General features: G+C 40.7%; 3 protein-coding genes across 3 annotated transcripts; 2 read left to right on the top strand and 1 right to left on the bottom strand.

The window, feature by feature from the left end:
• Nucleotides 1-560: 560 nt before the first annotated feature.
• Nucleotides 561-3,487, top strand: BCR41DRAFT_421611 (hypothetical protein; the record flags this gene model as incomplete). Its single annotated transcript, XM_022030054.1, has 6 exons — nucleotides 561-683; nucleotides 813-857; nucleotides 1,727-1,782; nucleotides 1,904-1,955; nucleotides 3,076-3,264; nucleotides 3,357-3,487. The coding sequence occupies exons 1-6, from the start codon at nucleotides 611-613 to the stop codon at nucleotides 3,485-3,487; spliced, it is 546 nt and encodes a 181-aa protein (XP_021882176.1). The 5' UTR covers nucleotides 561-610.
• A 2,353-nt stretch (nucleotides 3,488-5,840) lies between these two features.
• Nucleotides 5,841-6,610, top strand: BCR41DRAFT_304419 (hypothetical protein; the record flags this gene model as incomplete). The annotated part of the gene is made up of 3 exons (XM_022020759.1): nucleotides 5,841-6,108; nucleotides 6,239-6,369; nucleotides 6,491-6,610. Coding segments are annotated over 3 exons (519 nt in total), but the record flags the coding sequence as incomplete, so codon positions are not given.
• A 2,537-nt stretch (nucleotides 6,611-9,147) lies between these two features.
• On the bottom strand, nucleotides 9,148-12,283 carry BCR41DRAFT_386024 (hypothetical protein). The gene is made up of 3 exons (XM_022027748.1): nucleotides 11,758-12,283; nucleotides 11,252-11,293; nucleotides 9,148-11,152 (listed from the first exon to the last, which is right to left on the bottom strand). Exons 1-3 carry the CDS (start codon nucleotides 12,137-12,139, stop codon nucleotides 9,204-9,206), a joined length of 2,373 nt encoding a protein of 790 aa, XP_021882174.1. The 5' UTR covers nucleotides 12,140-12,283; the 3' UTR covers nucleotides 9,148-9,203.
• Nucleotides 12,284-13,363: the final 1,080 nt, after the last annotated feature.

Below are 13,363 nucleotides of genomic sequence, written 5' to 3'. Positions count from 1 at the left end.
CTAATCTAAAACCATAGATTTCATGCTCTATAATCTCGTCCTCATGGAATGTACAAGTAAGCAATGGTTATTTCACTATCAATATGGTAAGGATTCAACGCCAAGACGCCATTGCACTGGCTTTATTCCCCCTATGGGTAAATAGCTTGGCCTAATTGAGTCCCTTAAAGCAAATGCATGAGCCCTTATGGCAGCAGCATTAAAAAAATACTCTTAACAAGTTTAATTTAGTCATTCAGTTCAAATCGGAAATATATTCGTTTGCGGTTTTCTGACAAGGACTCTAGTCATAGGGTATGTTCTGGTTGCGTATCCCAAAGTCTTAATACATTGTTGTATCGGCGCGCGATCTGTTCTCGACCTGGTAAGTGTTTCATGTCTCCGGTACAACTGGAATGATCTGTAAAAGTATGCGTAACTAAAGGGAAAAAGCATTTTAGATTTGAGGATAACTATCGGTTGCTCGATGCGTCAAGTGTTTCACCATACAAATGTTTTTTTTTTTTTTAATATAAAATCAGACTCTTTTACGCCTTTTCTTTTTCATTTTCTTCAAACAACTCACAACACTGTAAAAAGTTCCTCAGGCCTCCACTATCCACTCCACATCATGAAGTTCTCAATCACCGTTGCTCTTTCCATGACCGTTGCCGCCTTGATTATATTCACTCCCAATGTTGAAGGTAAGGTCTTTACGCATATCACGCGTTCATGTTTGTTCAGTCATGCTAAACATTTGACTTGCAACCGCTTTGTCTCTGTCTATTATCTGCCCCTACTCAAACACATACCACCTCTTTTTGATCTCATAGCTGCTCCAACTAACGCAGAGAAGGAGGCAATCAGAGTCACTCTTGGTCCATGGAAAGTCGCAACCCCAACCCAACACTAAAGCCCGCTCTTATTACTAGCCAGGGTAAAGAAGCGGGAATACCATTTATAGAACGAGATCAGCCTCAAAGATGATGTTTGCTGTACAAGAAATAGCTCTAGTCCACTGGCGGTCAAAATGGCGGATTTCTACACCTGATACGAATGCTGAAACTAAAAATAAATCTTTGCCTTGTTAAGAAAGATAATGCTCTTCGTTCTAAGGATTGTTTAAAAAAAAAAAAAAAAAAAAAAAAAAAAAAAAAGCATACATCTAGGCATTATATGAACCTTTAGAAAAAGATAATGGACAAAAGAAATAAAAGTAACCAATATTCATAACCTACGAGCTCATGAGCCTGTTGTTTTTGTGTGGCAGCACGGATGAAGTATATTAAGATAGACATGGGTGACTGACTGTACATGAAGTGGCATAGTTCTGTTTGCTTCTGAATGATTGTGAATAAGGGTAATAGCTCTGGTTTATGACTATTTCTAAAGCTCTGTTGAAGTGAATAAAGATGGGGGGACATTTGAACGCAGTATTGAACCTGTTGCCGTTGTAGAAATCCTACATTTTTATCTCCGCATCTTTGCAGAGTCACTGCGCAAGGCTCCTCTCATTTTAGCAACAATAATACTGCCGACTTCATTCTTAATCCATGTCTTTAAAGGTTAGCTTTAATGAGAATGTATTGTTTCTACTTTATTATCAAGCAATGATGCCTACTGCATGGAGTAATAAATGTCAATTGTTAGCAACTGATCTCAAAATAAAATCCAGGAACAATCGGCATATCCAACTGATCATTCTCCTCCCTTCCTCCGCTGCCACCCTATCTACCACTCTTCTTAGGACTTGGCGCGCCTGGGGGCGCTTTTCTTCTACTGCTTAACGCTAGCTCCCAGCAGGTAACAAAGAAGCTGTTTGTGTTTGGATAACGAACGATTCCATTAATATGCTTTTCGGTATAACCAATAGCAAATAGCGTCGAAGGCAATGTCAGAGCAGCTGCCTATTGCTTGCTCTTAGCTCTTTGCTGGGCCTGAATTTCATCGATACTTAACAGCATCATCACGACTTGGTATGGGATATGAGTATTTCTGATGCTGGTGGTGGAACTTGATCTATTCAAAGAACCCCATTTATTGATCTGATAATGTTGGTTTTAGTTTTAGTCACGTGGAGCGGGTTCGCCACCAACTATTTAACGAACAACAGCTCAAGAAAATCTGGCCCCTTGTTCCTTCTTTTACACAAGAGCCATTTGAGTACTGACTGTTTTCGTTCAGTCCTTGAGTAGTGTGCTGTTCTTTTATTGTGTTAGAGAGTTATCTCATCTATCTGTAGCTGGAAGTGACCAGCTTCATAAACCACCAAAACGACCCAAAATCTCCTATCATACCTATCCCTAGATTTTCTTAAATAAAAAAAGTTCTTGGCGTTAAAAAACAACAAAGAGTCACATTCAAAGCCTCTAGGAGACATTTTGTAACATCACGGCCTGGGACTACAAAGCTTTGAAGGCCTATCTTGGGAGTCTTCAGGCGTCAATCTCAAACCCGTGCTTTCACCTTCAAGGTGGCCTTCCAGTGCTATTTTAGGTTCCCTAAAGTAAACTTGAAATGTCAGTCTAGGGGGAAGTCAGAGGGTATTATTGTCTGGAGTCTAACGTTGCTACGATGGTGCTGACTATTTATAATAATTGCTAGCAACGTGAAAACCGGTATTAATATGAGTAATGTATAATATGTAGCAGCGAGCGATGTGAGCAATGCGTTTGCATGTCCTTTCTTTGCCTCTTTGTGTTGAGGCGGCGGCTTGCGATGAAGACGATGTGGTACCAAGTATTTGTGCTAGTACCAGATATCGACGATAATCAGATGCTTTGGTGATCGACACCACGTTACAGACGAATAGGCTTGGGATGGCACTCAATTGTATTGTTGTTGTCCATGCCCATTTCAAGACTCGACTTGTTGCATGTGCTTTGATACGCACTGAGAGCACAGAGGATTATAAGTGGATATTCTAGCAGCTTCAGATATCTAGTGGAGGCCTTCAACCAACCGTCTTATTGATGGACGGCGATGCAGCAATGGATTCGGCATGCGCAGATGTGTTCAGAGAGACTCGAGTGGTTCTCTGTATTTGACACATAAAGAAAAACATACGCTAACAACTTCTCTCTGTACTTTGTAAAGACTTCCAAATCTTTAAGACGCGATTCGAGGAAGTGTGTGAGGCTTCAACTAAAGAGAGGTTCGAAGTTCTCTGGAATAGGTTACTAGACGACAATAAAGAGATTCCAAAGGTTGGTTCTTATCTGAAAAGTCTCTACAACCAGCAGTCTTACTGGGCAGGGCCTTGGATCAAGTCGCCGTTCACAGCGGGTATGCTATCGACACAACGTGTTGAAATGATGCATGGCCTCATTAAATCATTCGTGTTAATAGTCGAACATCTCTGGCCGATCTTTTTAAAGCACTCAGCAAGACTGTCGGAGACGAGCACTTCCGGGTCAAGCCGGAGTTGGCTATGGATAACCGCGATATCGCTGAGAGCATGATTGACAAGACGTTCCGACAAGTCCTGAAGTTGAACCGCAAGTATTAACAAGCTATTCCATGCGATTCGCAGCTGTGATGGGGAAGTCGAAAGCCATTGCAGATGAGCTGGCGAAAGCTTTCGTGCCGGATGACGAGTTCAATAGGTCATGGTGCAAAAGTCAAAGTAGTATTCTAAGAGGATCTAAGGGTGTAATAAAGGTATCTTTATTCAGGCATAAATAAAATTAAGAGCGAAAATTAAAAAAGAAAACAAGTTTGGATAGCAAAATAGCATTGCTGTAAGTAGGACCCTTTTTTTTTAAGTTTACACATGTGGCAAAAGAAAAGTCGGCTTGATTGTACGACAGCATTTATCATGGGATGCGAACTGATATTTATTTCCGTTTTTGTTATAAGTTCAGAGAGTGGATGTGAATGCTTTCTTTTATAAGACAAATTTTCATCCACTTGATTGGTATTCGATTTAATTCTTCAGGTTCGTACCGCCTGAATATGCAGCATCGATGTCGATTTTTATGACACGCTGTCTTACATGTTTCAAGTATCCAGGTATTGCCTTGGCATCCTGACTATCGTTAATAACAAACTTCTGAACCTTAAAATTATCATATTTGTATCCTGGTGCCACAAAATAGGGAAAAATAGTATCATCACTTCCCTTCGACTTTGATTAGTTTTCCTTCGAGCAGGGCCTGGTAAAATAATCAATTATCTCCTTGAACGGTGCTTGCTTGATCGGATGTTTCTCTGATACTGTGACCTGAAATAGCTTGTTGGGTCCCAATACAAAATCAATGCACGGAAAGTTGGGTATAGATGGTAGAAACAACTTGTCTGTTGTTTTGGAGAATGTTGAAAAATCTGCTGTAGTCCTGGTAAATAATACTTCCGAGTCCCTCGGAAGATCAAGGAATCCTGTTTCGTCTGACTGTAGGTCCACCACATCGAATTAAATAGTGAACATAGAGTTCAAACGAAGGTCCTTTATCTCTTTCACTGCCAACTTTGACAAATCGCTTCAACTCGTCGATCCGAATCTGATCTAATTCCATGATGATCCTTGATCGAACATAAGGAGATGTCCATACCAGGTGGAAGTCGAGGTGGTCAGAAGTGGGGACTCTATGGAGTAAATGACCACCCGCTTTATCTCCTACTCTAAAGAGGTCTGAAAGATCTCTTGGGGACTGGAGTACGCCAATGGCATCATTGACACACTGAAGCGCAGCCTTTCTAGCGTGGTCAATATCTTTTTGCTTTTCAGATAGTACATCGACTGGAACCTGTAGGACCTGTCTTGGCACTCCCCCCAACTGGTAAAAAAGTTCCTCCAAAAATCCTTCATCCATTGGATGATAATCCTCTACAATGGCTCTACATTCCTTAAGCTCGTCCAAACTCCAGAGTGACATGTGATAGTAGCTATATGGTGTAGTTTCCTTGTTGAATTCACCGTACTGCTCATTGAGAGTTTTTGGTGATGCCGCAAATATCGTCCTGGCTTGATCTGGTTCAGGATTCTTACCACTATCAACTAAGTACCACGTTTTAGGCCGAGCAAGGCGATCTCGGAATGTTTATATATTCCCATAACGTTGGCAAGTTGTTCCTCCATAAACATAACATTTGGAGCTAATCTTCCCTTGGAAAATAATAATCGGTGGATTTTCCTCATCGTGTTCCGCAAGGTGGCGGATGGCAAAATAGACCAAAAAGGCTGACTTCCCAATTCCAGGCGCTCCAGTGACAAAGTATCGGTTCTTGCGCCATATTGTACGAGGAGTCTTGATTAAGGTTGTAATATGGTCATAAAGCTTTTTATATTCATCTCTGATATAAAGATGCCTTGTTCCGGCAACAGGGAAGATACGACCCTCAGGGGCAGTCAATATTTTGGAATCCTTGATACCACCAGAATTTTGGAGCTCGCGAGCCACGCTAATAATGCTGTGGTAACAATCATCTACTGGTGCCTCCCCCATGTACGAAAGCACCTTGACCCTCTCTTTGGAGTTGAGAGGCGAGATGGTAGGGTAACCGTAACCATCCACTATCCCTTTCGTTACAAGCCCTGCTTCTGTAATCGCGTCCATAAGAGCATCTCTATTCATGCTTGGACGAGCTTTTTTAGAGGGTGACTCTGATAAAGGAGATAGAGTGATCAAAGTCAATATTTTTGATTTATTGCACATCACTCTGAATTGATCAATAACCAGGTTCTCGGCCAAAAGCACTCACCAGAATCTCCATCTTGTTTTCTTTTCTGAGCTAAGTGTCAAAAGCGAATAGTTAGAAAGAACGTTGAGTTATCAGGGCACAAACCAAATGGTGATATTATGCACATGGCCGTTTAAGATATAAACCAAGCTTCATCAGCTGAAAATATCAACAATCAGTCCGGAACAGATCTACTGCGCTTGTGGGTAGCCTCATCTGAATATACAAGGAGTATCGCCATAGAAAAATCCATTTTGAACCAAGTTGCTGGAGCTGTGCGCAAGTTCCGGTCCACAGCTCGGTTTATGCTTGGTAACCTTAATGGTTTCAACGAATCGGAGGCTGTAGGCTATGAGGATCTGAGTCGTCTTGACAAGTTCATGCTTTCGGAGGTCTATCATTTCTGTAAGAACGTTAATGCTGGTTATGATGAGTACATGTTCAACAAAGGTAAGAGAAGCAGAGAGAGAGAGTTCTTATTTTTTTTATTTTATTTTTTTTTATAAAAATAAAATTACAATGTATTGAATAGTTCGCAGGGCCTGACATGTAGTTTTTATTTTGTTAATTGACCTTGTAGTGTATGGTCAGCTGCAGTCCTTTAGTAGCACAATCCTTTCATCTTTTTATTTGGACATCGTCAAAGATACTTTGTACTCAGAGGTGGAAAACAGTTTGAAGCGCCGTGCAGTTCAGGCAGTGCTCTTCCATGTAAGTTATTAGCCTACTGCCGTTTTCAAACAGTTTTTGTTTCTTGTGGCTGTAATGAACTGAAATACTCAATCTGTTTTTTTTTTTTTTTTTTTTTTTTTTTTTTTTTTAAAAAAAAAAGACCTTGACTGCTTTCATAAAAAGCATTGCTCCACTAGCACCCTATTTTGCTGAAGAAGTCTATGAGCATTATCGTGGTCGTTTTACCAATCCTCAACCTAGTGTGTTCCGTGTTGGCTAGTTAGAAGCTCCAGAATCATGGAGCAATACTACACTTCGTGAAGAGTTCCGGGTGGTGAAACAGCTTCGTGTTGAGGCCAATCGGTTGCTTGAGCAGGCTCGAGTTGCTAGAATGATCAGGCCTTCATTGGAGGCCATCGTTGAGATTTGGTTGCCTGCTGCAGAGGGTACTAAGGCGGAGCAGCAAGAGCAACAGCAAGAAGATGTACTAACTCATATAGTCAAAACATATGCAGCCGATTTGGCAAGGATCTTCATCACATCGGGTGTTACCATTTTTAGTGCATTTGTCATAGTCAACGTGCTAATTTTGAATAACAGAAAGGAAGCAACATTGGGTGAAGTGCTAATAATGTGCGTGTTTTCAGTTTCAAGGCTTGATCGACACATGTCAATAACGTCAATGGGTCCATAGAAGTAGGCTATGACTAATGCAGGGGTGTTAAGGGGAAAAAAAAAAACGATGACTCGCGAAGGCGTGTTATTTTTGATTTCGGTTAAGGATGCTAAAGACTTCTAGGCCACAGACTATAGATTATGAACTATGGGCGATGGACTATAGACTTGTAGACTCTGGATTCTATTTTTGTGGCAATGGAAGAAATCGGATGGAACGGTTTTATTTTATTTCTCCACCAAAGCACCAAAAATGGCTACTCCTTGTTACTCCGCAACCATGGGCCGTATTTGGTAGTGTAAGAGACACGTGGAATCGAACAATGAGAGCAAATAGATAACAAACATCAGGACCACTTCATTTCAGTAGGGGGAAAAAAAAAAAAAAAAAAAAAAGCCATCGTCAACGCTTGACCTTGCATCAAAAAAAAAAAAAAAAAAAAAAGGAGGTAGTCTTATCCATTGAAGACAAAGACAAAGAGAGAGTGAATTGATAGGAAAAATAAGCATGCAAATTGCTTCAATGTCCGAAATTCTTCCTTGACTCCCTTTCTCAGCTTATTTCTTCTCCTTCTAAATATTCTAAATAATAATAATAATAATAATAATAATAATAATGATGATGATAATGATAGTATATTTTTATGGGTTGATTGTCTTTGACCTTATTTGTCTCTTTTTGGACCACATGAAAGACAAAATAGTCGTGTTCAAAACCACTCTTTCCCGCCACAATTGATATTTTTTTTTTTTTTTTTTTTTTTTTTTTTCGAATAAAAAAAAAAAAGCTCATTGGCGACTGTTCGGACTCCATATGATACTGTATAAACACCTGAACACTACCACATGTCATTGACTACTCTACGTCCCTTAAACAATATTCTTAGCATACATCTGGACTTTTGCAAGGGATGTGTCAATACTTCGACAAACATGTAACATTTAATGGCTACATCACAGCCCTTGGATTGTGGAAGCGCTGAAAGTATGCGGAAAACGGGAACCATTTGTGTTTTTACTAGCAACAAGCGTGCTTTCAAAAAGTTTGCTCCAAAGAACAGATCCTATATCCTTCATTGCTCAAAAGAGACAATCTTGTCTTTTCTGCGCCCTAAAAGCGCCCCATAGTCCCATTGAGGCGTTCAGAGGCATTATTTGCCTCATGGCTTGAGGATTAGCAGACTTTCAGTCAAGTTTTATTGGTTTGAACATCCTGTCCATTCGAAGTTGTCTCTCTGGATGGCAGCACCTATTCAGGGCTAATCAATTCCGCTAGATACGATTAAATCAAGGGGGATTTGGAAAACCAACAGGCATCGAACAATCGCCTTAGCAAGTGAGTGAGGACCTTCTCTGTGGCGCGCACGGACCATGGGGGCGACTTTTCAAATTCTTTTATAGAGATGAAATCCAAAGTCGCCCCCGGCTATACTCCTGGTCGGGTAATCTTTGTATTCAGACCATAATACCAAGGCTCCCAAAAATGTAGAGACTTGGCTCTCTCGGTTGCTAAATCTAACAAATAATCTAGTCTTCTTCTCTCTGGTATGGTTTCAGAGACAAGGAAACGCAAACCTGACCATGGATAAGCAGTACCTGAATCCCTTCTTTATAGAATTCGTAAGCTCTATCTGCTTTATCCTAATGCCCATTATCTTGTCGCAGTGACGGAATTCTCTCATGTAGTCTGGAAGTGGGCCGCTACACAATTCGCGCTCAGTTCCTTGCTGGGTAAACTAAGATCCTCCACTGTGAATAGGACAATTTGAATATATGGCTGACCGGACGCCTGGGTGGACCGACGGTGCCTGGGTCCCCTTTTCTCATCCAGACTCTGACAGACTGAAGACAAAGTCATTCCATTCATCATATAGTTTTTAAAATTAAATTTCACGCATAAAATCCTCTCTCTGACCTGAACTTGACAGAGGCTGAAGTGCACAACGCGAGAGTGAATCCAAGAAAGGAGAAGAGTAATTGATCACCCACGAGCGATTCTTCAAGATTTTATCGTATGCTTCTTATGACGAAGACTCTAAAAAAAAGTTATCGGCATTGTATTTGAATAATCTGGGGAAGCAGCTCGTATGTTACATGCATGGATTTTATCAACTAACATGGAACTTTGACAAAGAGGTTGATGCATTAATTTATTGAAATGTTTAGTCGTCGTGTTTTTACTAAAATATTAAGGTGGATCAGCTGGAGCTATCAAACAAGCTCTTTTTAACTTCGTCCCAACAAACATGTCTTATCTGGGGATACTCCAGGACTTTACCCGTGTGATTGGCCGGCCCATGTATTTCTTTACCTTCGCAAAAGTCATTCTTCCCGCGAATATACACAATCCTAAAGTCCGGACACATCACACCGTTTCTCGTTACTTTAAAGTTCCTTTTATACAAGTTGGGCTTGTCGGCAAGCTCTGTTTTCTCCATTTCTGCTTTGTGAGTTCCGCCGTATGTGTGGTCTAGGAAATACTCGATTTGATTTCTTTTACCAGAATGTTCCCGACTTGTAAATGCCAAATCAACGTTTGCAGAGCCATCGTTGTGTTTTTGAAAATTAGAGATCGAAATTTGAATAAAAGTGTAGCCAAGTATAAAATCGAATGGAGCTAGTTCGCATCCATGTATCAGTATATTCTTGCCCTCGTCGCCGAGTTTTCTAGGTGGGGTTTGAAGATACTGATAGCCATCGACTCTCAGCTCTAAAATTTGTTCCTCCTTTCCAGCAAGATTAGTTGACTTGAAAACTATGTCGGTACTTTTGATAAGCGACTGGAAGAAAGCATCGGAAAATTGGGCATGATTTAAGGCACCCCCCTTTATAGCATCTTTGTATACGTCGGGGAGTGGGCATGACTTGTATAGTTCGAAAAGCGCCGCCTCGGATGCTGGTGTAATTGGGCGCTTTAAAATTAAAAGACTGGCCTTGTCCGGATCCTCATACTGATATACTATTCCAAAATCGAGGAATTTGCAATCAAATACCGCGTCTAGGTGCTGGTTGTCTCGCAGAAACACATCGGCTAGAGCTCTACGGATATCTGTTTTAGACATCGGATCAAGTCCTAAGTAATAGGCCTTCAAGGTCCCAGAGAGCTCTGACTGACGAGTTTCCTCATAGGTTTTTAGTCTTCGCTCGATTTCATCAGCTGTGAACTCAATCTCTCGAAAGTCTTTGCCAAAAAATTTATTAAGCTCCCGTGGTATACGTCCGGTGGCTCTTTGAATCTCGTCTCGTAGCTTGTCCAAATGTTGGCGGACTGTTGGCCTGAACGTACCTATGATCACACTCAGTAACTTATCGAAAGTAATGGGTGACAGTGGACCAACAAACTCGAAATAATGTGATGCGTCTCTGAGAATAGTCCTCTCAAACCTCCCATGCGTCCCTGTGTATACTACACGCGCTCCAGCATAGTGTGACCCCCATGAATTAAAGGAGTTCAAACAATGTAACAAATCAAACTTCATTGTTGCTGACTCTGTACCATGTGGAAACAAGGCTCCAAGCTCATCAATAACAAAAAGAGTTTTCTGTTCTCTTTGTTGGAGTAGATTGCGTAAAATGTATCTAGCAGTTGAAACCACAAGAGGTTTTGTTGTATCCTGAAAATTAACCATTTTTGCAAGCTCTTCCCCTGTTAGAATGTCTTTGTTGAAAGTTATAAAGATCTGACATATAATGGTCGCTGCATCTTCCTCTGATACACACCACTGAAGAAACCTGGCGTCGGGGATATAGAGGACTGGCCACCCATGAGCATATGCCTTAGCAGCTAGAAACCAAGCGATATATGATTTCCCGACTCCCATGGGGCCAGACAGGCATCTTTTAATCGACCATTCAGAATCCCCACCAAGTAACTCCCATAGCTCCATCATCTGCTCAGTCACAATAAGCTCGTGACCTTGATAGTCTTCCGCAAAGAACTTGGGTGACTGGCCGAGACTTTTTACCCTGATTTGATCTCCCACTTTTACGTTTCTGAACTGCGAGAAAGCAGAGCGTGGTTCTACACCTTTGCTATTGTCCCCAAGCATGCCTATTAGGAAGTTGGGCAACGGCACTCGGATGCCGTAATGGTGAGTATAGTATGACCAAAATTCTGACGAACGACGACGTTTTGTACGACTTTCTCCTGTGTATTTTAAAAGTAAGACGAGTGAGCGATACGAAAAACAATAATGCTTCAAGGTTCGTGAGATCAATGGTCATCGATGCAGCATAGCAAACTTACCGTCTAAATCAACATCATCTTCTCGATTTCTTTTTGAAATTGCTAAATATTCACATGGACAACAAACAGTCAGACGATTATTATATGACCACGTTGAGAATGAAAATAAGCTACATCAGTGGAAAATATCAACAACCAGCCCGTCGAGAACCAAATAAGAATAGAATAGCGCTGAAAAAAGTCCTATTATCATTTAATCAAATCAGCACCTGTAGCTGATGGATGTAAATGAACCTAAACCACAAACAAAAAAAAAAAAAACAACAGCGTTGTGAAAGGACAAAAATAACAGTGGGAGTCTGAGGATGTGCACGGAACATGGAGGGGCGACTTTTCAAATTCTTTTATAGAGATGAAATCCAAAGTCGCCCCCAGTTAAATAGTGTTGCCGAGAAACATCTCAACAACATAAAAAAGCGAGGGATACACGTGACCGTGCTGAGACAGAAAATAAGCTTCCTCAATTGAAAATATAACCATCAGTCCATCAAGAGCTAAATACATACCTGGCGGCGGCAGCTTGACAATGATGTGAATGCGACCTTTTGCTGCACCTTTTGGAAAATAAGTGCTGAGTTCTTCAAGTTCATCGAGCACTACAAGCGATTCTTCGGATAATGTTTCCAATCCTTTCTTCGTTGTGCCGCCGGGGATGAGCTTGAGAGTGAGCTTCTCCGGTGGGATATCACCAAATCTAGCAGGCGAATAGATGGCTTGCTTGAGTTCACCGACCGAAAGATTGGAAAGAATATTTACAGGAAAAGACGTTGCTTCTCCATTAACAATACAATAGATCTTTAGGTTGGTTGGCTCTTTCTCAACCTCTCTTTCTCTTTCAATCGAACCACGTCTAGATGGACCATTTGGTGTTGTTGTTCCGCTTCCCATTGTGATTTCAAAACTGTTTAAAAACAAGGGTGTAAATGGACGGAGGACAGAAAACAGGAAAAGTTTGATCAAATTGTTAAGTATGGTAAGTCAGTAGCAGGATGGTTCAAAATTGTGACAATGTAAGCTGTGGAGATGAAGATGGAGGAAAAGAAAAAAAGAAAAAAAGAAAAAAAAAAAAAAAAAGGAAAGGAAAGGAAAGGAAAGGAAAGGAAAGGAAAGGAAAGGCAATGAATGAAGGCTTGGAATAAATGAAAAAGGAAGAGGAGAAGATATGTGAAGGGAGCAAAACTGGGGGGAAATAAGAAAAAAGTGAAAAGAGGATAAAGGAAGAAAAGGAAGAGGAGAGTGCAAAAATGAAGTGAAGCAAGTTAAAGAAAGGAGCGACAATTGATAAACTTGTTCCTTTATTTCAAGGTTGGGCTATGCTGTGTGTGAGAAATTGTTGCACAAGACGCCATGCGATTAAAGATTAAATTGGCCCCCAAGTGTGACATAACATGTATTATTTAAATACACAAACACTATTCATCTCTTTAACTCTCTTGTTTTCACCACACAATCGAAAGTGTGCACATCCACTCTTCACCTTACATTCATCCCACTATGAGCATGTCTAATACCTCATTCCAAGAACAAGAAGCTGTTACTGATATTGTAAGTGTTCAGACGCGAACAATAATTTTTTGTATCAGTGCTTTCTTGGTGATATCTAAGCAAAATTATGCTTTAGAGAAAACCCTTGACGCGTCAAACTTTAGGAAGGATGGGGAGAATGACAGCAAAGAAAGAAAAGATGGCAATGAAGAAAAAGAGGAGGATGATCAAGTAGATATCCCAGCAATTATATTAGTTGCCCCATAAAGTCTAGTTCATTGCTTGAGAGTAATAAAGAAAAAACTTGGCATTTGGACGTTAAGAATGGACTCAATAATATTGGTTTTGTGCAAGCCTGAGGGCGAAGTTCATGTGCACATGCACGCGCCGAAAGGCAAACGTGGCATGCTCCTGCAGACACTTCTCTGGGACCAAACGTGACATTTTGGCTGGAGGTCTAAAAAATTTCTAAGTTGAACACACCACAGGAAAGGCTCTTTTTTTTTATTTTTTTTTTATTTCCAAGTCATTTACACCACAGGGAGCTTTTTTTTTTTTAAGATGAGAATGATGGGAGGTAAATTTCGTAATGAATAAATGAGGTTGTGAATGAGAGCAAGAAAAACA

Source organism: Lobosporangium transversale, assembly GCF_002105155.1.
Source record: "Lobosporangium transversale strain NRRL 3116 chromosome Unknown BCR41scaffold_15, whole genome shotgun sequence".
Lineage (NCBI taxonomy): Eukaryota > Fungi > Mortierellomycota > Mortierellomycetes > Mortierellales > Mortierellaceae > Lobosporangium > Lobosporangium transversale.
This window is presented reverse-complemented; position numbering and strand designations above follow the sequence as displayed.

Bases quoted from the DNA above. Each gene is read 5' to 3' on its own strand.
- BCR41DRAFT_386024 (XM_022027748.1), bottom strand. From the start codon at position 12,139: ATGGGAAGCGGAACAACAACACCAAATGGTCCATCTAGACGTGGTTCG. The intron at 11,294-11,757 runs GTATGTATTTAG...GTGAATATTTAG, and splicing joins TGTCAAGCTGCCGCCGCCAG to CAATTTCAAAAAGAAATCGA. The intron at 11,153-11,251 runs GTAAGTTTGCTA...TAAAATACACAG, and splicing joins AGATGATGTTGATTTAGACG to GAGAAAGTCGTACAAAACGT.